The sequence below is a fragment of the Pestalotiopsis fici genome (genome assembly GCF_000516985.1).
Source record: "Pestalotiopsis fici W106-1 unplaced genomic scaffold PFICI_Scf_3, whole genome shotgun sequence".
NCBI classification, from domain to species: Eukaryota; Fungi; Ascomycota; class Sordariomycetes; order Amphisphaeriales; family Sporocadaceae; genus Pestalotiopsis; species Pestalotiopsis fici.
The window spans coordinates 2,945,761-2,971,475 of record NW_006917093.1 but is presented as its reverse complement, the minus strand read 5'-3'; the positions used below and the strand labels follow the sequence as shown (position 1 = coordinate 2,971,475).

At 49.3% G+C, this 25,715-nt stretch overlaps 3 protein-coding genes across 3 annotated transcripts; 1 reads left to right on the top strand and 2 right to left on the bottom strand.

Moving 5' to 3' along the window:
* Positions 1-652: 652 nt before the first annotated feature.
* On the top strand, positions 653-1,840 carry PFICI_05050 (uncharacterized protein; the record flags this gene model as incomplete). Its single annotated transcript, XM_007833631.1, has 1 exon — positions 653-1,840. The coding sequence occupies one exon, from the start codon at positions 653-655 to the stop codon at positions 1,838-1,840; it is 1,188 nt and encodes a 395-aa protein (XP_007831822.1).
* A 15,530-nt stretch (positions 1,841-17,370) lies between these two features.
* On the bottom strand, positions 17,371-19,331 carry PFICI_05049 (Exocyst complex protein EXO70; the record flags this gene model as incomplete). The annotated part of the gene is made up of 2 exons (XM_007833630.1): positions 17,371-19,046; positions 19,121-19,331. The coding sequence occupies 2 exons, from the start codon at positions 19,329-19,331 to the stop codon at positions 17,371-17,373; spliced, it is 1,887 nt and encodes a 628-aa protein (XP_007831821.1).
* Positions 19,332-20,688: 1,357 nt separating this feature from the next.
* On the bottom strand, positions 20,689-22,219 carry PFICI_05048 (uncharacterized protein; the record flags this gene model as incomplete). The annotated part of the gene is made up of 4 exons (XM_007833629.1): positions 20,689-21,148; positions 21,208-21,461; positions 21,514-21,860; positions 21,913-22,219. The coding sequence occupies 4 exons, from the start codon at positions 22,217-22,219 to the stop codon at positions 20,689-20,691; spliced, it is 1,368 nt and encodes a 455-aa protein (XP_007831820.1).
* Positions 22,220-25,715: the final 3,496 nt, after the last annotated feature.

Genomic DNA, 25,715 nt, shown 5'->3' with positions numbered 1-25,715 from the left:
GATGAGAAAAAACAATCCTATTTTTCCACTGTAAAGTTTTATATACAGGCAAAGGAAGGGCAAATAGAAGAGGGAAGGAAACAAACAAAGAAAGCTTTTGCTTAAAAAAGTCTAAACGTAGTAGTAACACTGTCGCTTTGATCAGTAGAATTAAACACGTGAAATTATCATGAGGGATATCCTATGACGGGTAGAATATTTTTATTGCACTGAATTGTATAGACATGATTTACCAATAAGAATGCACAGCAAATATTCATTCCTTTTGCCAGCTACTTACTTGGGTGTATCGCAAACCAGAGGTATAGAGTTGGTCTACATGTCACATCTGATAGCCGCTTGTACGGTCCGCTGACAGCTGTGAAAATTCTTCTGCCCAACACTTACTATCACTTGCCGTCAAAGTTTTTTTTTTTTTTTTTTTTTTCAACACAGATATTCATGAAACCTCAATTCTTACCACACATTATTTGACTTCTCGAAAGGGAAGTAGATTCTATACTGGTCAAATCCAGCGGGGCGACTTGATAGGGTATATCCTTTCTGGTTACCACATCATTTCCCAGGCTGAACTTCGACTATCGATATCAGGCCGGGGTCCTCCAACCTGGAGTAAAGGAACTGTCTGTATCAGCTCCTCTGATTGACCAATATGCCGGCACTCACAAAAGCACAACAAAAGCAGATTCAGGCTGCAGAAGAGTCATTCAATCGGACCTATGCAAACCAGTATAGCGATGAGAGGTGGCAGAACTCGCTGCGCCCGGCCCTGCTAGCGCCAACGCGCTATGCGGTGCTCATCAATCGCTATGAGGCAGACGGCATACCCAGCACTTTTACCGAAAACGACACCAGAGATTTACAGCGCGTCAGCTTTCCGTTGGATCTAGGTTCAGCCGCCTCGGAACACTCTGAAGTAGTGTCCAGCGGAGATGACCAGACACGACTGATTGCCTACCAGAGGGCATCCACAGCAGAGACGGCCGAGTCGTCAATCTCGGAGGCGCCGTTTCCACCACCACATTCGGTGTCGGGCTCAAGTCCTCACTTGATGACGCACTGGAATTTGGACGCCGCTTCACTGCTAGCTGTCAGCATTCTCAATCCGACGCCGGGCGACAAAGTGCTCGATCTCTGCGCGGCGCCCGGCGGCAAGAGTCTGTCTCTCGCGCAGCTGCTGCGGCCAGCCAACTTTGACCCGGCCGCGCCCTCGCTCGGCGGTGGCTGTCTACACAGCAACGAGATTGACAATGCACGAAACAAACGTCTTGCCGCCAATTTGCAGTCATATTTGCCCGCCTCCTTTTTCAAGTCGGGTGAGGTCAAGGTGCTCAAACTTGACGGCACGGAGCAAAATGCCGCCCAGTCGTTGCCGCTGGGCCTAGGTGGCTACGACAAGGTGCTCTTGGACGCGCCCTGTTCAAGCGAGAGACACGTTCTGCATGCCCACCACAAGGCCAGACAGGGCGGCCGAGTAGCCGACGAAATGGCGTCGTGGCGGTCCGGGCAGTCCAAGAAGACGGCCAAGATACAAGCCGCCATCCTGATGACGGCGCTGCGGGCCGTCAAGGTTGGCGGCACCGTCCTCTACGCCACGTGTTCTCTGAGCAGCGACGAAAACGACGATGTGATTGAAAAGGCAAAGGAACTAGTCGCCAAGGAGAAGAAAAAGTACGCCATTAGGTGGGACATGTCCGTACGCAGCGGTGACCTGATGAGCAAAGGCGTCGAACAATGGGCAGAGAGCACGAAAAATGGATGGATTGCGCTGCCTGATCACCCGAGCGGAGGGAGATGGGGCCCGCTGTTCTTCGCTGTATTGCAAAAAGTGGCCGTGTAAATGAGGCAGCGGAGTCGTTGATCAATGATGGAGAAAATATGACAATTCTTGACAACGAATCTAGGGTCGCGAAAGAGCTTCCTTCGATGAAATCTAATTACTCATCTAGCTCTCAACAGTATCAGGTGCGGCACGCTGCCTTGAAGTTGAACGATGGAAATGCACGCCAGAGAGGACGAGTGCTTTGCGAAAGAAAACACCTCAAGATATTGCAACGAGTCCACCAGACAAGGCTGCATACATTCACAGAGAGAGTCGTTTTTGGCGCTGCAAAATCTCAGGGACGAGGGCATATATCCATCGAGTACCACGATACAGAGTCCTGAATCCTGGGTTCTCAAGTCACAGACTACTCGAGAGTCGGGATCAATGCCCAACCGATAAAGTCAGTAGAAACATGACGCACAGCAAATAGATAGCTCTGATAATCAGATGCTTGGTTACAACAACTACCATGGTTCTATTATCCATATCTTGTCGCTAATGGACTGGCTGTTCATGTGCCTAAGGATTCCGATGGGGTTGCGCTGAGTCACAATTGTTTCTTGCAGGACTACACGACATTACCAACACAGGTATCTCGGTACTGCACATGATTGAGTCATCTCTTGTGGTTGGTCACGGAGATGCACCTATCTGCGTGATTATCGACAAAGTAGTGCGGTAACTTAACCCTTCAAGGGAGGAAAAGACTGGCAAACAACTGTCCTCCCATCCTCGATATGGAAATTTCGCTCTCGGCTCTGATCGGTTCCCCTCGGCAATTGTATACTGAAAATATCACAAAGTGGCCAGCAAAGAGGTTCCAGTACAAACAAAGTCACGTCGTGACGCAAGTATGTCACATTGCATACACGTTCCTGCTTTCTACACGGTAGCAACCATTCATCCTCTGAGGGCTTTGCTGTGACTGGGTCGTTTCTGGGTTTCGCTAGATGGCCAAAAGGCAGATCTTCCAGTTAGAGAGAGAGAGAGAGAGAGATCATCCCACGTCGGCCTTTTTTTCGTATTTCCTATCAGCGACAGCCACGTCGCTGTACTTTATATCCCAAGGGGGTTAAGGAGGCGATCAGCCCCAAGATATGACCCGCAGAACAACGTCTGCTGACGTTAGCTTCCCTGTGTGCGATCGCCCCCCATCCATCCAATGAGACTTGTTACCGGTGGCTCGACAATATTATTTTCTAGAAACGTTTCAAAAGTCTACGTGTGCTTTGTGGGGGTAGCTATACTACTGTGTATACACCACGCCAATTAAACTGCCTCTATACATTTCACAGAAACACACACACACACACACACACACACACACACTCACTGCTGCCCCCACGGGCGCCATTCCCCGAAATGAAAGAGACCGCCGTGCCCTGGCAAAGAAGGCCATTCCTTGGTGCCTTCGAGAAGTTCCATGTATACACTACACAATACTACCTTGGAAGTCTCTGTGGAGCAAGGCTTAGTGGTAGCGGGCTTTTTGTTTCCTGCGGAGGAGAAGATCAGAGAACTTTCCGTTCATAGCAAGCAGAATGGAATTACCCGCCTCGTTTGGCGAACTCCGACTGCCGTCGTGGAGCAAGTATAGTCGAGGGTTTTGTCTATATCTGAATTCTCCGAAGCTATGATCCCAGAAACAGGCTTATCGGCATTGATATTACCATGTATGTACTCTCCAAACCTGGTTCGATACATATTTTTCTTTCTATCTTTGTCGGGGAGGTACCTTTGATGGAATCGCGACTGTTTCAAACGTATTCCTCGCTGTCGGGCACATGCCAAATAGAAATGCTCATGTCATCGCGTCTTCTTTCAATCTCTCTCTCATAGCAAGACGCGTTTTTCTGGGCGAACCATCAAGGTCCACAGCCGTTACTTGTCGGCTACCCGACCTAGGTACCCAGAAATCCACTCGTTTCTGAGAAATAGGGCACTCTACTTCATACAAGCGAACCTTTTGCGCCACGTCCTCCGTCGCTTTGGAAGTTTGCCCCCGGAACCGAGAGCCTAGTCTTTTTTTTTTTTTTTTTTTTTTTTTTTTCCTTTGCATGAACCAACCAAGAAAAGATAAAATAAAATAAAACAAACCTCCTTAGGGTACTTTGTTTAGTTGTTGACTCGGGTAGGGCAATGTCAAAGGGGGTTGGCTCGGTTGGCAATCAAGGAAGACCAAGCGGCTTCCAGTACCCGTACCCGACCTACCATGTAGAAAAGGGAAAGAGTTGGGTGACCGACCCGGGGTTCCTACCTGTTTCTCTTTCAATCCAGAAGACTTCTCGAATGATAAAGAAGACGACGAATACCCACTAGGTTAGCTCGGGGTGAAACGCGACGGCGCGGCCGTCAGAATCAGGATGATCGCTGTTCGGGAGCTATTTCAGGCGGGGCCGGCTTTTATGACAATACGTAGCAGCAGCAGTAGCGGTACGTAGTGAGTCGATCGCTTCGGTTTCGTTCTGGGGCAAGCCAGCGAAAATGGAAATTGAAGGGAATAAGGTTTGACAATTCTCTCACAACCGACCTCGTTTCCTTTTGAAATCCAAGGAGAGATGGGGTTCCACCTTGATGCTTTGATGTAGCCCTGCTTCTTGTGTGTAGTGTACTGTGTATAGTGGTGTGAGATGTGTATATGTGTACACATGTATATAGAAAATGGAGATCGGCTCTTGTCTGTGGCGTGATTCAGTATTGTTGCGCCATCATCCTGGCTTGGTGCTTCCGTCGCAAAAGGTGGGCGGGTAGGGAGGTGTAAATGAAAACGTGCCATATGCAAAACATCAATCAGATACGATGCCCTCGGGCGCTCGGATACTCAGCTGATGGAAGCACCGTCCTCACGGCCATGACCAAAAGTTCCTTTCTTTCCCCTCGGTTTCCCAGTTGGCAGGTTGGGTTTTCCCGGCTCGCGTTGCCGGGTATCGCGGGTACGTAATGCGTGTTTCGGGAAATTTCCAGGTTGCTGGGTTTTGCGAAGGAGGCAAAACAAGAAAGGGGGAACGGAGGAAGGGAGGGTTAGAGAGAACAAGAGTGTACGAGCGGCTAGGTAGATGCAAGTAACTTGCTGATGCATGGAAAGATCTACGAAAGCCTCGAGGTTCAGCCTCGAGCTATGGGTGTAGACATACAACGCTGCGGGTGGTGGTGCGTGCATGCTTTTTTTCTTTTTTCTTTTTTCCCCTTCTCCTAGCAGAAAGAGAAGAGGGCACAGAAGACACAAAATTTACCGGTTGACAGGGTCGCAGCGCAGCGCAGTGCATCGCAACCTGCTTGCTTGCTTGCTTCTCACAGGGAATGAATCTCGGTTCCTTCCTTCTCATTCATGCAAAGGAGAATTTCTGGTCTGTACCTTGTTCAAACACACGTGTCGTAGCTATAATACACAGCAGTATATGTGGATTGGGGGGGGGGGGGGGGGTTTGTTAGTAGCTGTCAGCAAGCAATAATGGTTCTTCCTGGAGCTCTCCCCGGCCCTCGACAGCGGCACGCATAGTCAAAATCACGAAACAGACAAGGAGAGCCCGGGCTGTGGAAGGGACCAGCCAAACTAGAGTCAACTTTCTTTCCATCCATGACAAGGAGCCTCTCCCAGGAGGTGTTGCTTGAAAGAAAAAATAATAATAAGAATTTAATCAGACAGAGAGAAATCCTTCGCGCTGGTAATGTTCATGCACTATAACAATATTGTATTGGGGGAAAGTGGGGTCCGATATATTCCTTGATTGCACATAGAAGTTGTGTAAGCTGCGAGAGTGCAGCACGCACATGCTTTGTTTTGTGCAAAACACTACTTACTACATGCTCCATCTCATAGCATTGCAAAGATGCACTGATGTCATCGTCTATCCAGACAAGAAGAAAAATAGTGATTGACTTGTTTCCCCCGCATTTGACCAATCTTACACCGCCGATACAAGCAGGCAAGCAAAGTCAAGTGGCAGGTGACCTACGAAGCCTACACTACAGTCCGTAAATACCGAGATATGGTCTTTTTACCCGAGAGCCTGGGTTTCGATGAATGAGCGAGCGAGCGAGGGCGGGCAGCGGATATGGATCAACATTGCTGGAATGGGAACGCCCGTTTTCAGTTACTCTCCTGCGTTAGGCCTAGCCGAGAGGGCCGGCGCCAGAAACCGCTTGCCCGCATTGATCTGCCACTTTACTGTATCTGCTCAAACTGGCGCCAGTGGGGACGATCCTAGACTCCCCCCCCAAAAGTTATTAGCAGACATGGTGATGGGGGGTTGATTCGCGGGCGGCGTAGTTCATGCGCCGTTAGCGAGAGGACATTCAAGATGACCCGAGGGAGGAGATGTAGAAAGACGGCTGCTTGCTTCTATGGTATCATGACCCAAAATGTCTTCACCCCACCCTAAAGGAGAGGACTGAATGGCAGTGGGTTGCAAGCCAGTAGATAGCGGCTACTTCGGACTTTCTGCTCGCTTCATAGAGTAGAAAGAAATGAAGGGCCTGTCCATCTTGAGTGTGTTCAAGTAACCATGAACACAGAGTACAAGCGGGTTTCTCTCTCTCTTCTCCCTCCCCCGCAGCGTATACGATGTACTGTGTAGTGACAACGATCCAGCACGTGCCTTTTCATGCAAAGACAATATGCCAGGGAGCAGTGTTGTTAATCGCTCTCTCTCTCGTTGTGCTCCACCGACGCACTGGGGGAACCCTTTCAGGTTCATGGGTTGTTTTTAAGCAAGAGTGAGATTGGCCCTGATTGACGCCGTGCAGGAAAACCAGATTGCGCAAACGTTATGATATGCATCAGATAACAATTTCTTGACCCATCAAGAAGACATTTTGAGCTTCGTCTGTGACTGTACACTCCCTAGGCACCTGGACACATGACCGGTCCGAAGAGGATCTGGTATATGGGCTGCATGTACAGAGTACCATTGCTTATTCGATATTGAATCTTACCGGTTGAAGTTCGTTAGCATCGCTGCACCTCGAGCAGGGATAAAGGAGGGAAAAAAAGAAAAGAAAATGGCGACTATACTCCTCTTTTGCAAGTCAAGGTCATAATTGCCGCAAAATGTCAATGAGAAAAAAAGGAAAAAAGCCCTTGCCCCCATGGCGCTGTGGGTTAGGTAGGACGGGATGGCGTGAGAAGAGGAGCAAGCAAAAAGAAGACAACCCTGGGTTCATCACAACGACGTACGCACGCAAGTACCCGTTCAGGTCGTATCAGGTTGAGCGAGCGTGGTGGATATCCCAAAAAAGAGACCCCAAAAGAGACCCTGGGTAAGGTATGCATAAGGCAAATAAGGCATCGATTGACGGTGCATCCATATCCATACATTGAGAGATCCATTTGTAGATAGGTAGTCACTTTGTCGTTGTTGGCGCTGTCCGGGGATGGAACATGACAGAGAAAAAGTCCCACCACGATGTTTCTTTTTCTTTTTTGAGAGTTGCATTCGGGACTTGTGTGTTTCTCAGCATTATTACAGCAGACCGAACCTGCCTTATCTCGAGGAAGCTGACGACGAAAGTGGTTCGTTTTGGTGGCGGGCGGACGGGCAGCGCCAGAACGTTTTAGAACCAGTAATTCCGTTGCGACGGCGGGTTGGTTGGCGAGAGGGAAAAAAAAAAAAAAAAAAAAAACTAACCACCACCACCCCCAGAAGGGGCGCGTGGAGAGTCGACGACGATGGAATCTTTTCTTGTCTCTTGGCTACCGACCGGCGCAAGCTGCCGTCATCTCTCACTGTGCAGCCCTTGGTCAGTGATCCCTGTGCCAGACAGCGATAATCGCCCGGGGGTTACACTACTACCCTTTTGTACGTACGGGAAGAGAGGATCTTTGGTTCTCCACTACGCACGTGTTGACAGCTTTCTCATCGATCCCACTCCTCATCACTCATGAACCGCTGCAGCACTCACTCAGTTGTGCACAGAGTACTACTAGTATCTATGTACTGGAACCAGTGATTAGATGCCTGCAGTCTGTACTTGACACTTGAGCGTTGTTTCGAGCTATGGCTGGCTATATTGATATACTGAAGGCATATTCTAGAAAAGAGCACGCAACACAACTTTTAGTTGCACGACACGTCTACTACCCACGTTGCCTCGTCTTAGCTTTGATCGCAGTTGTAGTCTTTCTCATCATTCGTTGGGCGCAACTGACGCGGGTGACGTTTCTGCTGACTTGGAAGCCATGCGGGTTCTATTTGTGGAAAGCGGATAAGGCGCCACGAGGGTTATCTTTGCTCTTTTTTTTTTGCTGCTTCTTTTTTTTTTATGCCCCGTCCTCGCAATCCTCTCCGTGTGCCGTAACTTAGGCTCATGATAGGCCAGCCACTTTTTTTTTTCGCATTTCTTTTTTGTCGCTCGATTTGCCAGCTCACGATGCTTGTATTATGGAGTCTTCTCTGGATGGCCGTGGCCGCCTTTTGCGGTATGGACAAGTACTGGTGGTACAGGGCAGATTCGATACTCCCATGGCCCACTCAATTACCTCGGCATAGGGCAGGGCAAGACACTGACAGACCATTGATGCGTTGACGAAGCTGTTTGTAAACTGGATACACGTTATGTGTAGCATTCGTCTTTTCAAACCCAGCAGCAGCAGCAGCAGCAGCAGCAGCGAGTGGTACTTTGGCCCAAGTTGAGTAATATACAGTGCGCATGGCTTTCCTACATAGTACCTTCGCCTCTCACCATGCCGTCAGCTCCAGGAAGTGTAATAAAATAAAACTGTGCGTAAGCTTGGACACTCTCGAAATATTGGGGTATAGCATGTTCAATGTTTTGACATTATTATCTATTGCATGACGCCAAAATGAGAAGGACGGAATTCCTAGGGCTCCCCACACTCCCAGTCTCGTGTGTCAGTGACTCAGTGCAGCGGTGCGATTGGCCCCCATCAAAGAAACAACAATACCCACCATTATCTGGGCAATTGTCGTGCTTCAACAGTCTTTGCCTGTCTACTGGGTCATGGGAAGGTCAGGTAGGGTCCCCTTGTTCCAGTGGTGATGAGGGTCCCGGGTTCAACACCGTCAAAGCTCGGATCGTCTTGGATTATGGACGCTGTTTTTTTTTTTACTACATTACCCTTCCCTTTCTTGCCGTGCCGCTCAGATCAAAAAGCTCGCAATGTGGATGATGGATGTACGGATGTATGCAGTACTGTGTACAAAGGCACTCCACCCCGCTTTTCTCTCTAACTAGGTAGGGTCAGATAGACCTGAGCTGCGGGACCCAGATGAAGGTATTCCCTAGGTTGGTGATGGAGTCTTTTTGTCCGTGGTGCTCTCGTCAGTATGGACACGGCAGCAAATCAGCCAATTCTGTGTGAGGAGGTAGGTAGGCAACCTGTAATAAGAGGCATTTGTACAGGATGATAGAGCAGAGCAGGTTTTAAGCTGCATCTCCACTACAAAGGGGTCTTGTTTTTATCGTCTGGCATGAGGATTACGGCTTGGCTCCTTGGCTGCCGAGTCACGAAATCGCAATTTGCGTACCGGGTACAGATACGAATGATGCGATGGGCGATTGAGCGATGAGATGCGTTCCGCTACCTTAGATCTGCTACTAGTGTGGTAGGTAGGTAATAAGTCCATGTTTATCTCACCCCCAGCCAGAAGCACTTGAGCCCGCCCGCCTGCGCCGGGTCAACTGTCAGCCGCAGATGAGAGGCACGCGAAACCAGCAGAATCCTTCTGCACAAGCTGGATGGATGGAGCTGGAGGCTCCATTTAGCCCCGGACGCTCCCTACAGGCCGGTGCTTTAGTTGCCCTTTCAAGAATAATATTCTGTGGTTTGGTATTGATGGATGTAGGCGCGAGAAAAAAAGATTTCAATCTTTTTTTTTTCTTTTTTCTTTTTTGTGGGCTTTGTACTGTGTAGTCCAGCTATTCATTCGATCGGCTGTCTTCTCCGAGCCCCTCCTTCTTTCTTTCTTTCCCATCCCATACGTTCGTTCAATTCATGCTTGAGCCTTGGTTTTAGCTGCCTGCCCCTCACCTCACATCAACCAACACAACGGCGCGCGCAACCCTATGTACGTGTGCTACCTACCTACGTTACAGCATGTACCTGGCTGCAATCCATCATCGTTGTACCTTACCTACATCGCCTGCCTCAACCTGTCCTACATACATTAGTAGTCCAGTCAGATAGTACGCATGTGCATGCCAAGCAACAACCAACTGAACTTGAACGTACGGCAAACATTGAAGTACGTACTGTACATGATATATTACATACGTATTTTGTGCCCATGATGCATTGGTTGTAACAGTCTGACGATGATCATGATGATGATGAACATTTTTCTGCATCCTCTTCAAATCATCAGATGCAACACGTCTCCCCCCGAGCATTGACACGACAAGACCATGACAATCAAAGAAAAGAAAAGTTGTCCCGACCCCCCAGTTCATCTTTGGAATACATACATACATATATGGTACCTAGTGTACGTATGCATACGGAGATCATGAAGCGGCTCCACGGTAAGCCATGTCTTCTGTCAACATCTTTCTCTCTCTGCTACCTGCCCACGGTACCTACCTAGCTACCTACTCTGCCTATGCTAATCTTGCCGTCCTCGTGACCCCGTGCTAATGGTGCCACACTTGCTTGCCAAAGGCCGCCCTTTCCATCACAACTTCCCCTACCTACCTAGGTACCTTAGCCTATTCGCCCGGTCTGTGACGAGTGCCTATCGCAATCGAGATGCCCGTGCTTTTTTTTTTCTCCTCTTCGTCGCGCGTTCTTTGGGGTCCAATGCGCGCGGGTTTTAGTGGTTGGGCCACCACTTATCTCATTTCACAATTATTGTCCTGGTGAAAATGGCGAGACTTTTTTTTTTGGCCCTTCCCTTGCTGCCCTCCCTCTGACGCCCGACCCCTGACGAGCCCCGTAACCCCCCATCGACATGGCAGACCCTGGATAGGGTAGGTTGGGCGGACTTTGGTAGGCTGTCAGTCATTGTACCATAGTATCTACCTGGGTATTTCATGTATACTGCTACAAGGTAGGTACGTGCCCAAAAGACCCCAAGGTATTTTTTTTTTTTTTTTTCCTTTGGTCCCCTTCCCACCTGGTGCATCCACACCTACGCACAAGCCGAACCTCTCTTATGGGAGATCGTCAGTCTCCAGGTTCAGTCACATCGCGTAGAGCATTTAAACGTGCTCCCATCCCCCCCTTCCAGTCTTCCAGTAAGCCTAGAGAGAGAAGAAAAAAGCATCATCACATCGATACCTCTTCTTGTTACTCAAACTTGACTTGTTTCGTGTCTCTAAAGACCAAAAAGATCAACCTTGATTACATTGATACACCAACGCTTCATTGTCTTCAAGACTACAACCACTACTACTCACCTACCAAAACTGCATTATTTTATAAATACCTGACCCGTATCAATCATATTGGTCTTGAAGCCCTCAACTCGCACTTTCACAACTATTCTCACAAACCAACAGAGAATAATCCATCAACATGGCCGTCAAGGAGTACCAGCCTCTTGTCAACTACTGCTGCACCTTTTGCTGCAAAGCTGTTGACTTTGGCACCCACGACTACTGCGCCCACAGCGAAGGATGCCACCGCTGCCCCAACTAAGGTGGCGGCTGTAGCTGGGGCGCGGTTGACCGCCCGCTCGCTCACCATTGTGAGAAAGCAACGGCCGAAGAAGCAGCACACAAACCCTCAAATGCCCTCATCTCGCCTTTCTGGATGGACTCACCAATGACGACAAGGACAACCACAATTTACCTACATATGGACGCATTGCCAAGCCTGTATGCGTGCGTATTACGTGGACGGGATACGTTCAGCAGCCATGAGGAGAAAAAAAAAACCAGTGCCTCGACGATCCGTCCCGTCGGTATAACCGAAAGCTTATACGAGCATGACCAGGGGGATCAAATTTTCGTCTTGCTACGCTGCAATCTCATCCAAACGTTCTCTTTCCACTTCAGGCCCTTGGATACAAGGCTGAAATCACTGAGAGCCACTGAGCCCAACAGTCGTTGACCCTGCATCTTTCCCACCTCTGTACCATCATATACTGTCCTACATCGGCGGCACCCATGCAAGCCAAATCAAACAAACAGCAACTCACTGGCTGGCTCGACATCGGCTGAAATACTCCCGCTGCAATCCCTACCCACTTTCCACGAATATTTCTTCCCAGCAAATTTCGATACCCTGGCCCCTCGTTTTCTCTTCAACATGGAATCTTCTTTCCTTCTGCGGCGACCGCCGGCAACTGCACGGACAATTGCACCGCTCGCCGCCAGCATGCGCAAAGCACTGCCTTTGACTGCTTGCATTCTTTTCGTCGACAATTGCATAGCGGCCCAAACGGCAACGCCCGGGATGCGGATGGATTTCCATTCTCTTAAATTAGCAAGCGTTTTTTTTTTCTTGTTTCTCTTTTCACTTTGGGAACTGTAGCATTCTTGGATTATGCGGCGCTCGGGAGTTTTTCCTATACTTGGAAACTTGCTCTTCCTATACCCACACCACGCCATTCTTGTATGGCAAACATCACCAGGCTTTTTTTTCCCCGCCTTTGCTGCATTCATTTACAGAATCTGCCCTGCGCAGCCGGTCAGAAATCTACAGCATCTTTCAGACTGTTGTAAACAATCTGCCCGTCCGACCCCTTTTGCTTTTGGAAATGCATGTTCATCATTCACTCTTGTTCCTCTACATTATCCAGAGGGAATGGGTGGAAGCTCGGGCACTTGCTACCAAGCACGTGGGAAGGTTTTATGTGCGGATCTGCAAAAAGAGGAGATGACAATGTACAGGAGGTTCTCCACATGTTGGGACGACGGATGGACTCGGACGGGAACTCCCTTTTCCAACAGATCTGATCTCTCCTAGGATACGATATGAGTAGTAGTAGCTGTAGCTCAGTTCTTCGCTTTCTGAAAACACCCCAGTTCTTCAAGGATCGGGAGTTCGGAATGGTGACTGAGATGTGCAATATATGATCAGCACAAACCAACTCCTCCCCAAATTCTTATGATGCGAGCAATGTGCATAAATTGAATAAAAAAAACGCAAGATTGTCCACTGTGTGTGTGTGCTACATACCTTTTCTCCCGGGTTTTTTTTCGGTTTTTTGTTTTTTTTTTTTTTCACTATTCATGACATCTTGGTGCATAACACAGCCCTGGCTGGCGTCAAATAGTATATACTCCGTCATTGTTGGTAGTACTCGCCATGCTATAGCCAATCAGCGAGCTGTTTCTTGTTAGTACGTTTCCCGTAGAAGTAAGTCTGTGTCTTACTCGGCTTGCCTGGAAGCTTTCGTTGAATGACAACGCAGAGCCTCTTCATCCGCACGTACAAAGCCACAATCCTATTTCTGACCCGCGTGGGGGCATCAGAGCAGAGTCGAGGCCAGGCCAACACGGGAACGTCAGCTGTCTGCTCATGGCCATGTCTGACAGCTCTCTCTCTCTCCCTCTCTCAGATTCTCTACTACAGGCCATGGGTCAGGTATTGGTTGTGGAAACTTGACTAAACACATCATCCACCCGCCCTGACTGTACCTACTTAGGGCCGGGAACCAGACGAGTACCGGTTCCTCCAAGATACTTTCCCATGCTGATCTACAAGATCTTACGGCTCCCTTACCGAGGACGCCCCAATCTCCCCACCACTGCAGCTGCAGATTTTGCCCCAACTATTTGCCAAAGTCACGATGACCCGTGCCGGAGGAGCATGACATGCAGCTAGCCATGTATAAATCCCAATGCAGTCTTTTTCTTTACCACGGTCAAAGCTTTTCTCTCTCTGTCTCCCTGGGCGAGAAGCTGTTAAAGCATGAAAGGACAAGGCAGAAATATGCCGCCCCCTTGTTTGCCAGCCAATCGTATTCTCTGGGTGCCTAAGCTGCAACAGTCTCTGCTGCATCTTGCACGTAGTACAAACGTCAGGCAAATGTCATTGTTGCACACACGAGCAAAAGTCATTACCGCAGCTGAGGTTATATGTATGTGTGTGTGTGTGTGTGTGTGTGTGTCTGACGACGGTCAAGCTGTCTAGGTCACAATAAGGATGGCCCCAAGTCGAGCGAAAAAAGTGGCCGTGGCGCGCCCGCCGAGGCCCCCTGAATAATGCACGAGTGAGACACGCATGGCAGCCTCCCCAAAGAATCCGGGCGAAAATATATTAAGAGCTACCATGTCGTACCATGAAGTTTCTTCGGTGAAGCTTGCGGCTGCTGAGGCAGCTTACCTTGCCTTACGGAACGTATTCCGAAATCCTTTCCCTCGCCCAATCTTTCTCTTCGTGGACGACCTCGCACTGGGCACTCCTCGCTTATTCATGAAGAAGGATCTTGCGTGTCCAGCCGACGAGAGAGACCTTTGAAAGTCGAGGTACAATACCATTGAAACCCTACAGAGTACAAGATCGGAAATCGCCTCGGCAGCTGGAGGACCCCCCCTGGAGGCCATACCGTCTTTACCCCTGTTTTGGCTCTTGTGCAGTCATTGCAGATGCATATGCAGCGGCTAGATATACACTATGCTTGACGCCCTGTCTGTACATTACATGCAGTGGTGGCCAAGGGGGAATGGGGGTACCTGGGCCGGCCTTGATGTTGTTGTTGGTCTCGTGTCTCTGCTATTTGCTGCAGGTTTTTATTCTTAGGGAAAGTCACATAACATGGGCCGGTTTACTTGCACCTTGTCATGTCGAGGTCGATGGGGGGCCAAGGTCAAGAGAACCTGGGCGAGATGCGGGTTGGTTCGTTCAGGGCAAATGATTGACAAATGTCTGTGCCCTCCCTACATTTTCTGCTCGACATTATCCTCAGCTCTGTCTGTGTTCTCTTTGTTTTTTTTTCTCCGGCGCTTGAGCGACCCCTAACGGTGATCTTGAGGCCACCCCAGCTCGGCCTGGAGAGCAAGGCCCAGTTAGGAACAGTACCTTCTCGAGTGGTTCTTGTGCCTGTATCTTCAAAGCTGATTGGATATTTCCCTTTCCTCAGACATGATGATGAGCGGTGAATGTAGGTGGTTGTCACATCATGACTGGATATACACTAGCAGTCCATCAGAGTACTTGAATACTTACAAATTCTTGAATGGGTATATACGGGAAATAGCACAAAGAAAGACATTTCCCATTTATGGATGACATGACAAGCGTACGACTGTGCCGTCGGGTAGGCAGCAGGGGAACATATCTGATCTGTGCAGATCGACCTTGGGATTTCCCAACCACCGACCGGCCCCTGCCATCCCCGAAAGGCCCGGGGTTTACGTACGGAGGCGTGCGCTCGAAAGAAATCATAATGTCCACAACTTGAATGGCATTACAGCCAAACAAAACCATTCAGTTTTACTATATGGCTAAACATGATGGACTCATGATTCGCCAGAGGAAAGATACGGAAACGACAAAGAGGAAATCGTTGCTATAGTACTTGAGCCGTCCCTGCGATGGCTATTCCATTGAGACTCGGGAGCTCTTCGAACGAAAGGGAATAATAGATGGGGTTGCACCCCGGGCCTTCCGCAGTTCGCCTCTCTCCGGGGGAGGGCGATCGCCTCTGGGCCCAAACCCCGTGCTTTCCGGTGCATAGATCATATAGCGGTGTCACTACTCCCAATAATTTGGAGAGGCAATGGAGGTTACGTCTGGGGTTCAGACGCCCGGCTCAGTTCATCCAAGCGATGACGGGCGCTTTCTCTTTCCCTAGAAGTGGACCATCAATCTCCACGAAATACCCTCCAGGGAGTCAAGATACAAAGTATTACATGTACACAAGGAGGACAAACGTCACTCGAGAATAGGAGAAACCAAAGAGTGAGACTCTTTGCCTGAAAGGGGAATACCAATTTTGTTGTTAAGCCTCCTGTCCAGGCACAGTCAGTCGTACATATCCTGTACATATGCATCATAAGCCAGCCCTGTGCAGACAGACATATCTCTATGTGTGTATGTGACTGTGTATGCCGCTCTCAGCCGGCACCATTGACCAAAACCATCCAAGGTGAAGAAAGTGCCCACCTGTAACGCGCCTCCCAAAGGCAAAGAAAGAAAAGGTGTAACCTTGTACTCAAGGGATATTGACCGCGTACACAAAACCATCTGGCCCCCCTGCCCTGACCCATCCCCTTTTTGTACCATTTTACAGCAGACCGTGCCAGGCCTCCCTGTTTCCCTACCTGAAAGGAACAAACACACACCACCACCCCAGTCAAGCTCCCAGGTGAGGATAGGGTAGATAGGTGACCTGAAAGGGAGCTCAGACCTCACGGTGGACCAAGGTGAGGTGAGGGGTCTCTTGTGGCTACACTGCATTCTAATGAGATCCATATTAGCATGGCATGTAAGGGTATGTATGTATGTATGTATGTATGTACATACATCATACATACATACAAGCAATACACGGCACCAGGTGGGACAAAAACAAAAAGAGAAGCATCTCGGGATTTGGAATTTCTTCCATCCCCTCTTCTTACCCCAAGGTGAAGAAGAACGAGGTGTGAGTGCATATGTGGTATTGTCTTACGATGGGCATGCCACGCCAATGCCATGCTATGCCATGCCATGCACGTCGACCGAGACGTCGATACCCAAAGAGCTTTGATGCATCTCTAGTCCTTTGTGGACAACACATGGACTGGGGGAAAGATACTACATGATTTTTTTTTCTCGGTAAGCCTGTAGTTTAACCTGTTGGGGATACAACAAAAAGAGAGGTAAAGCAACTGCCCCTGATCGTCTTTAATTTCACATCATGTATGCAGGGTTTGGACACGTTCAATCTGCTGTACTCTCTTTTGCAAAAGAGTATAGCCTCCCTCTCCTTCCTAAAAGCAGGAAGCTGATGAGTCTTCGAACGGACATGGCCATTTAGGCATCGACAGTTCTTAGCACAAATTTTACATCAATATTTGATGAAACGATCGAAAAAATAGAAAGAGGAATAAAATGGCACAATAATTTATGTTAAAATATCTGTACTTGGAACCATATATCAGATATCATATTGCCACGTCATTGATGTGGATTGAAATACCAAGTTGAGAGTATCTTATAGTATTATTGGATATCACTGCTAGCTGCTGCAGTCGAGCATTCTCTCATGGCACCGTTGCACCAAAAGTGACAAGAAAAAAGTCTTTCCCCAAAACGCCTCGCCATCCCGAAAAGGGTATCTGTCAAAGTTATGTGTCGATGTCCCCAATGCTATGATTATATTACTTAGTATACCCTGGTACAAGTGAAGGACTTGCTGGCCGGAGCGTGTTGTATTGGCAAAGCTCAGCTACCTGTAGCGATAGCCCCAAGGCCCCCTCCATCTCGTAGCCGAACTCGCTTGGGGCAGCAGAATATCCAGTCAGTTCGGCACTGCTGAGCGGGGCAGTGTTTTGAGCTGAAGAAAGCAGGAATGTTTAGCCCCCTTGTTTTGCAGCCTAGACATCTTTCATGCTGCCGAGAAATGAAAGATGCCGTCTATAGTTCTTAGAACTTGATCCTGTTCATGCGCTCAGCTAGATCTGGCGATGCGCAACGGATCTGACGAGCAAATCTACTAGTAGAGCGATAAGAAGACTGCTGCGATGCTGGACTTGTCGTATTTGACGTATTTGCCCTTTCCCTTGTCGACTTCGTGGTATCGATCCCAGAAACGATTGTAGAGTGGCTCGAGCACCTGTTGTATATCCTTGGCAAACATGTTGCGAACCTCCCGCTCCATGCTGTAGGTCTTGTGCTTCTGAACCAAGTCATCAAACCCGGCATTGAAGTTCAGGAACTTGTTCTTGATGTTCTCCTTGTCCTTGCTGCTCAGACTCTTGAGTACGGAGACAGAATCGGCGTTGCCCGAGGTAGGTCGCTGTGCTCGATTGGTGTGAATAACATCAAAGAGCTGCAACGATAGCTCCTTACAAGCTTCATTGTACATAACCTTTACCTTCTTACGCCACGTTTCCAGTACACCAAGCTTGCCATCCAGGAGTGGTGCCAGACCAGATTCCATAATCATGCGTTGGATAATTGTGACGGAGTTGGCTAGGAAGACACCCTGAACAGACTTCCCCTTGAGCAAGACTTTTGCCTTGGTATCAAGCGAAGTCATGAGGACATCAATGGTGTCTGTACAGTAGTGTGCAAAGATCTCCTTGCCGTCGGCTCCGACATCGAATGATGCAAGGCTTGGTATGACATCGGTCGAACGGCTTGCTGCTGCAGTGGACTTCCAGCCTCCATCACCTAAAGATATCATTATATTGGAGATGGGGCGCAGAAATTCGACCATTGTCTGCAAGCGTTGCATGGTGGCGGAAACGACCGGGATGGGAGCTCCATCAGATGGCAGCATTTGCAGCATGTTCACCTTCTGTTTCGTATCCTCGAGTAGTTCGGCTAGTGATGTCTTGGCCGTCTCTCTGACCGGTTTTAATGCAGCTGCGAGCGTACCCTTGAGCTCTCCAGTACGCTCCTCCAAGCTCGAGGCTAAACTGGACATTATCTCGACAACCTCGTAAGCTAAGAAACAATCCGTGCTGATGTGTGCTTTGATATGGTTATTCAGCTCACGTATCGTACGCGCGAGTTCTGCCATGGGCGTTTGAACTGTGGCCTGCAGGACGCTACCCCAGTCCTGTCTCATGAAAATACTGCAGATATTCTCATGTTCTGCGACACACATGCCTTCGAGGGCCTTGGTATATTCACCGATGCCATTGGTGCCTGCCTTGTAAAGGGCACCGGGTACCGTCTTTTTGGCCGTGTTGACGCTGGCAAATGCCAGGTTCACAAGCGTCTTCTGGAGGTACGGGTTGCGGACATCGGCGTATATTTTGACAAGCGGATTTTCGGCCGTAGCGTTGCTGCCAACGTAGGAGTTGATCAAGCTTAGCCGGGTAATTGTGTCCTGCGATATGACAGGAAACGGCTTGCCCTTGGTCGTGAAATTGAGAGGCTCAACTGACATTGGAGTCTCAGCCCTCAAGGTTTTTTCGAAATGGCTTTCGAGGGAGCTGTTGCCACTCTGGATTAATTTCTGTAGGTCCGTCCTGGTCTGCTGGTTGGCCCGTAGATTGGCCACTTCCATATTACTAAGCGCCTTGCTCAGTCTCGAGATGGAGTTGAGATAGTTGGACAGTCCGGCCTTGTCAGGGCCTTGGCGAATGATCTGTTCCTCATCGTTCTTGGAGTCGGCCGGCTGGCGAAGGCGCTCAATGGCCGCAATGACTGAATCGATATCTGCGACGAGCAGAGTCGCGCGTTAGCTATTGCAACACAGGGGGGCAGCAAGATGATCTGGATCTTGGACTGACTGTTGCCGAGGATCTGAAGTCTCTTGGTCTCGCCGTTGAGGGGCGCAGACACGTCGCGCACGCTCTTCCCCGTCGTCTCCAGCCTGCCGATGCATGCTTGTATCTTCTTGGTCAATTGGGCTGTCTTCTCCAGTCGCGAATTGAGTACATCCACCTCGGCGCGGGCTTCTTCGTCTGCCGCGTGGCGGCTGTTCGTCAGACCGACGGCCATGACTGCGGTCGGTCGGCGACGGACGAGCAATGTAATCGTTGGTGTGAAGTCGGTCGAACCGTACGTGATTACTGCCAACCCGCCAAAATGTAGACGGAATGGCCTGAACGTGTTGTTTCGTTTCTTGAGGGGGTGGCACTCCAGGGATCTGGCCTACTATGTGCTGGGGGTAAATAGCGTCAGTAATGTACCTGCCCTGGTTGCAAACTATGAAATTTGGTAGCACAGAAGTCGTAGCGGTACATGACCTCACTGGCTAAGTGTTTGCAAGCTTGAGGGGCTAACTCGGGTAGGTACAAGCACTGACCTTTCCAGCCCTTTAGGCGCCGTGCCGAACCCTTAAATGCCTAGAAATGGAGCCTAGAGAACACCGGGCGCCTATCACAGGTCTCTCTTCGTCCCAACTCCATTAACGTAATTACCTGCACTTACCTACTAGGGAACCGTTGAAAAGTATAGGGGAGCCGAGCAGCGAGGACTGCTGTTAGCATTCACACTACGTCATAGGCGAGTCTCTCTAAACGCCTGAGGTTTTGAGTTTTATAAAATCATAAGCTTTGACTCGCCTATATGAGGACAGAATCGGCACATCTCAAGTGCCTAAACCGGGGAATTAGATCATGTTGCCTTTCACGCACACTCATGACCACAATCAAAGTACGAGACTGTGATATTTTTGCTCCGCACACTCCCTCTCCATTCAACATCAACTCCACACCCACGATTGGTTACGACGACGGACCCGACACGATGGTAACCCCCGTTATCAGCCAAGGGATCTCAGGCAGGGGACTACATGATCTTCCACCTGGATCTCAGGCTCAGATCTTGTTCCTCCGCGCTTAACCTGTCCTTTTCCGCGCGGAGGCAAAGAGGATGCATTGCATTAGCACTGCATATGCCGCACACCTTGCTTATATACTCTGAAGTCGACTCCAATAACAGAATCCATTGAGAATACAACACTGGCGGTTAATGCAGTCTGTTAGTCCGTTTCTCATGATGATGGGGCCTTGCTGACGGGCAATACGTACTCCTCTTCATGACATGATGGGAAAGCACTCCTCTAATACAGATTAAGCGGCACGCTTGTAAAAGGTCAAGGTCGTCACATGCTGGATTATCATTAGAGGCAAGATGCCACGGATTGCCAATGTATCATGAAATATTCGTTATTCATAAAAGTTCTGCGCGAGAGCGCAACGTGTATGCCTGCCTAGAATGCACATGAAAGAGGTACCGAAGAACATAAGGTATACTATGGTAGGCAGTGGCTCGGCGCGCCGTCCAATGTCAAACAAGGGGCAGGTACATACGGCAGGTAGGTACTTGAGTGCTGTCGTCCTCCACGTGATTCTCACAGCGTCGATTCTTTCGCCTTGAAGTAGTCAGACACGAGCCGTTGAAAGATTTCAACAATCTCCTCAATCTCCTCTGCGGTCGTATTGTAGGCCGGCGAAATGATGACGTGGTCACCATTCACACCATCAACGGTTCCAGACCCGGGATAAACAGCAATTCCATATTCTTTGCTTAGGCCAAGCTCCGCGAGACCCATGGCAACACCTGCGCTGACGGGAAACGGCTTTCCAGTCTCCTTGTCCGCCACAAACTCAATGCCCCAGAAGAAGCCTCGTCCTCGAATGTTGCCAACGTTTGGGTGATGAGACACGCTCTTAATCAACCCCTCAGAAAGGATTGGTTCCAGCTTTCGGACATTCTCAATGAGTCTCTCCTCCTTGACAATCTTTTGCACCTCCAGAGCAGCGGCACAAGCAATCGGATGGCCTTGATATGTGTGACCGTGTACAAACGCCCTTTAAGAACTTGCGGTTAACTCTCGAAAGCATGTAGAAGGAGCAAAGGTTTTACTTACCCAGTTCCATTCGACATGACTTCAACTACATTGCGATGAACCAGCATCGCTGCGATGGGTTGATAACCCCCACCCAGGCATTTTCCCAAGGTTTGGATATCTGGAACAACATCTTCTTGCTCCCAGGCATGCAGAGTGCCTGTACGGCCCATACCACACATGACCTCGTCCAGGACCAATAGGGCGCCGTACTTGGTACAGACTTGCTTCATGGCCTTGAAATATCCTGGTACCGACGTCACGCAACCAAGTGCCTAAAGCTTTTGTAAGCTGGTTTTGATTTGTTACAAGCAGAAGCAGACTTACTGCGCCAACAACGGGCTCAGCAACAAATGCGCAGACTGTCTCTGGCCCGAGTCTCTGGAACTCTGCATCAAGCTCAGCGGCCAGTCTGGAGACGTAGGCCTCATCACTCTCTTGAGAGTTTCGGTTATGATACGGGAAGCAGGGCGAGACTCTAGAGATGTTGTTCAACAACATTGGCTCGAATTTGGCTCTTCTGTAAACATGGCCGCCCATGGAGAGACTGCCAAGTGTAGTGCCGTGATACGACTGTTGGCGGGCAATGAAGTTGACTCTCTGGGGCTCCGGTGTCGACTTCTCAAGGAAGTACTGCCGTGCCAATTTCATTGCGGCCTCCATTGCTTCAGAGCCTTGATTACTGTCAGTACGTGGCAAGCCATGATGGAAGGACGGCGTATTCACCGGATGAGACGATCAGGGCTCGAGTCATGAATCCATGAGTAGATTGGACGAGTTCCTGGCAGAGCTCTTCGCATACACTGCTCGTGTAGAAAGCTGTTGAGCAGTACGCGATCTTGTCAAGCTGGGCAGCAATGGCCTTCTTCACCTTGTCGTTTCCGTGTCCAATGCAAGCAACAGCTGCGCCGCCAGAGGCGTCGATTACAATGCTCCCATCCTCGAAAAAGAGCTTGCTCTTTTCGCCGCGCGAAAGTTGAAGAAACTTGTGCTGCAAACTACGGTGCAGCACAGCAGATACCTCGGGATCCATTGTGAGTGTTTTGAGGAAGGAAGGGGAATGAAAAAAGAAGAAGAAGAAAAGAGTTGTGCTCGACACTGGCCTCAAAGTACAACGATGCCCGTGTTGACTAAAGGCCTTGTTTCAAAGCGTCTTGAAGCCCGCCAGAAATGCAGGAGGACCTGATCAATAACTCGGGAATGAGAAGAGTGAAGAGTCTGAGAAAAAGCAAATTGTCAATATTGGTACCTATTCCCTTGAAGCTCCAGCTTACCTCTATTCTTTTCTGACAAATTGATAGATGGTAGGTAGGACCTTAATGTACTTATAGTATCTTACCAGTAATGACCAGGAGGGGCTAGGTAGTGCCAACTCTAAATGTACCTATGTATAGCGATGCCGGCACAAATTATTCCCAAAACGTCGTCAACATTCACCGAAAGTTGGACCAGGAAACCAAAGAATTCAACTCAGTCTCCCTTCTGGACGCATATCTTGATTTTCATTCCTCCTCGGCAGCAGGGTAGTCGCAATGATACCCTCTCAAGTCCCGCCTTGGCTACGAGACCCTGGCTTGAAGCCGATCCACCAGGTACCATCTATCCAGGCTATTTGACTCCGACCACCGCTTATCGGATCGATTGCTCTGACATCTCTGGGCTGTTGCTAATTGTGTCACCTGATAGGGTGACTAATAGTAAAGGGTATTGATAGCCGCAAACACCAGTATATACGCAGCTTGTGTACGGAACAAGACCTTTTTCACGATACAGCAAAGACAAACTTCAACATTTTGGATTTTGCCGAGCGAGTTGCTTTTCCCCCCCGTGCAGCAGTGTCAGATTGGTACATTACTCACCGACAAAAGAGAGATAGCTCAAGCCTCTGTGCCACCAAAGCGATGATTTGGAGACAACAGCAGCAAATTCAAAGGACGCAGGATCAGCAATGGCACACCGACCTTGAATAATTTCGACTCAGGGCTTCTGGATTGGCCAGCTGTCCGCGATGAGCCTGGGTTGCATTTTGCTGCTGTTGCTGCATGCAGGCACTCCTCATCGCCAGGGCCTCGGTGCAAGGGTTCGATTTCAAACATGATTGGCTCACATTCGCAGGAATGGGATTGCTTCCCATTGCTGCTCGGCATGCCGAAACCGGGATATGATCTATTTCCACTCCCGACATGGGCTCCACACAGCCTCCGCTCAGAAGAGCTGAGATACTACGTATACCACCTAGTCAGTGTATAGATATACACACCTCTGGGTCGAGAATCGATTTTGCTGTGGCACTGCCAAAACTCTTTCTCTATCCTTGTGTGCGCACCCTCGCGATGGACCAACTTTGAATCGAGACGAAGACTCACCGCTGCCATGGGAAAGACGACAATAAAAATGCCAAGGATTATAAAACTAATCGGGATTCTTCAAGACGCCAAGAACACACGTCTATACCCCGCGATCATCGCATTCTTCAGCGGGACCAGTATATTTATGCCATCGTCATGAATAGTGCTGGCAGCTGCGGTAACATTTGGTACTCTGGACACTCGTTTTTACCCCGTGTATTCCCAAGAGTGCCCGCACCCCCCCACAGCCAAAGACGGAAAGGAACCACGCCTCGGAACAACCTACTATTTGTGTCTCCTCCACCCCCCTGCAAACTATCTAGGCAGGGTTCTTTTCTTCAGCGCAACAATGGACGACATGATGCACGATTAGCTGCATGATGGCCAAATTGCAGGGTGATGTCCGCCACAAAGAACCGCAGCGTCGTATAATATTTGACTGCACGATAACAGTCAGGTGGCCCTGCTTTGCTTGTACTCAGTCTATAGAATAAGTCTCCGGGTGGAGAGTGCTGATTAGGCGCAGCAAGACGTTCACTTACACAGCCAGTCAGATATCGTCAAGCTTTGATCAAGTTGTCTAATGCTTGCGTAAAGATCCACCCCGCTTCCGCGTTGCCATCACACATGATCACACGTTCTGGATCGCTTATTATTTCACAATCATCATCTTTGGGCGGGCACTGCGGCATCAAATGTGAGTTTCCCTCAGAGGCTTGACCTCGGCCAGGACCTCTGTCTCTCCGACAAAATTTGTACCTTGTATTGCGTATGGTATAGCATCAGCCAAGATCATCGATATCCTGCTGCTCAAGCTTCATCATTACACAAGGCCAGCCAGTCTCCGACACGTAAACTCTAGGAAGCCTCAATTTCATTGCGACCGGATTTGGAAAGCGTCCGTCGATAGTTCTATGCGCAGTCAGCGGCCCGAGCCAACAGCCACGGATGTATATGCCCTTGCCAAACTCTTGTTCTAGCTTGGCAGAAACGCAACTTCGACATGGATCCTAAAATCGTTGCTCACAAGGAATAAACCGTGCTGACAAGCTCAAGAAACATATCTGATAACCCTTGTCGGCTATCTGTCTAAGCTCAAGATGCCTCCCTGGTAAACATTTCAAGTCCTGGACTAAGGCACAAACCCAAGCCGAAAGAGCCCCCTGATGATCCATAGTGGCATAGGAATACAACAAGGTCTTCATGTCGACTCTTGTTTGGATCCCTCCTACTCATTGATCCAGCATACGGCGCAGGGCTATATTGCGAGGATAACGCATTCAACTCCAGCCAGCCTCCGCAGAAACCTACGGAAAAGCAGGCGATCAATGTCGGCTGACACAAGATGGACCCCGAAGGATTTTAGGGTCCGTGATTGTTACACCAGATGCTGATTCGTTGCCGAGTTGCATCCGTGCTGCAAGAGTGCTTCGGCGTGGGCTCAACTACCCGTAACGGCCCGTGGCTCTTACCCACCGGATCCCCCTCACGAGTGAGCTGTGCCACAAACCTGCCGAGCCTTGACCTTGTTCTTGTATCTTTCAGGAATTAACAGCAGTTCAGATCATCCGAAATCCGAATGAGCTAAAAGAGGAGAATAAGAGCGATTGGTAAACCGTTGAAAGATTACTGCAGATTTGAATCGGCAGTCTCTTGGATGAGGCAGGTTTTTTCTGCAGCAAGTGGACCAGATCATCTTTTGAACGCCCCTATGCCGACATTATGCACCCTCGATGAGAGACTTGATTGGTTTCCGCGATCCGCGGAGTGTAGGGGTTTGTGATTCATATGCATGCCGTCAAGCGATGGTCACACCCACCACCACAGACTTACCTCTTAGCAAGCAGGGACTTGAGCCTGTCGTGTTGTCGGAATTGACAAATGCGCCAAGCCAGGAATCCAACCTTGTGAGTCCAATATTGCGAGTGTACATCATATCACCTGATGATCTAGGCGCCTGCCTATTCTGCCAATCATCCAAACTCGCGATCGCGTTATGTGGGCGGATACTGCCATGCAGCGGTTTCTTTAGTTGTTCTCCACTGTCCACTACTTTGGGAAAAAAAAAAAAAAACGTCTCCATGAGATTCCAAGTTGATTCAGAGTTCTCGAGTCAGGAACTCTTGTCTATATCGTTCATCTCGAACAGATGTGTGCCGTTCCCTTTCAATCACCATCCTG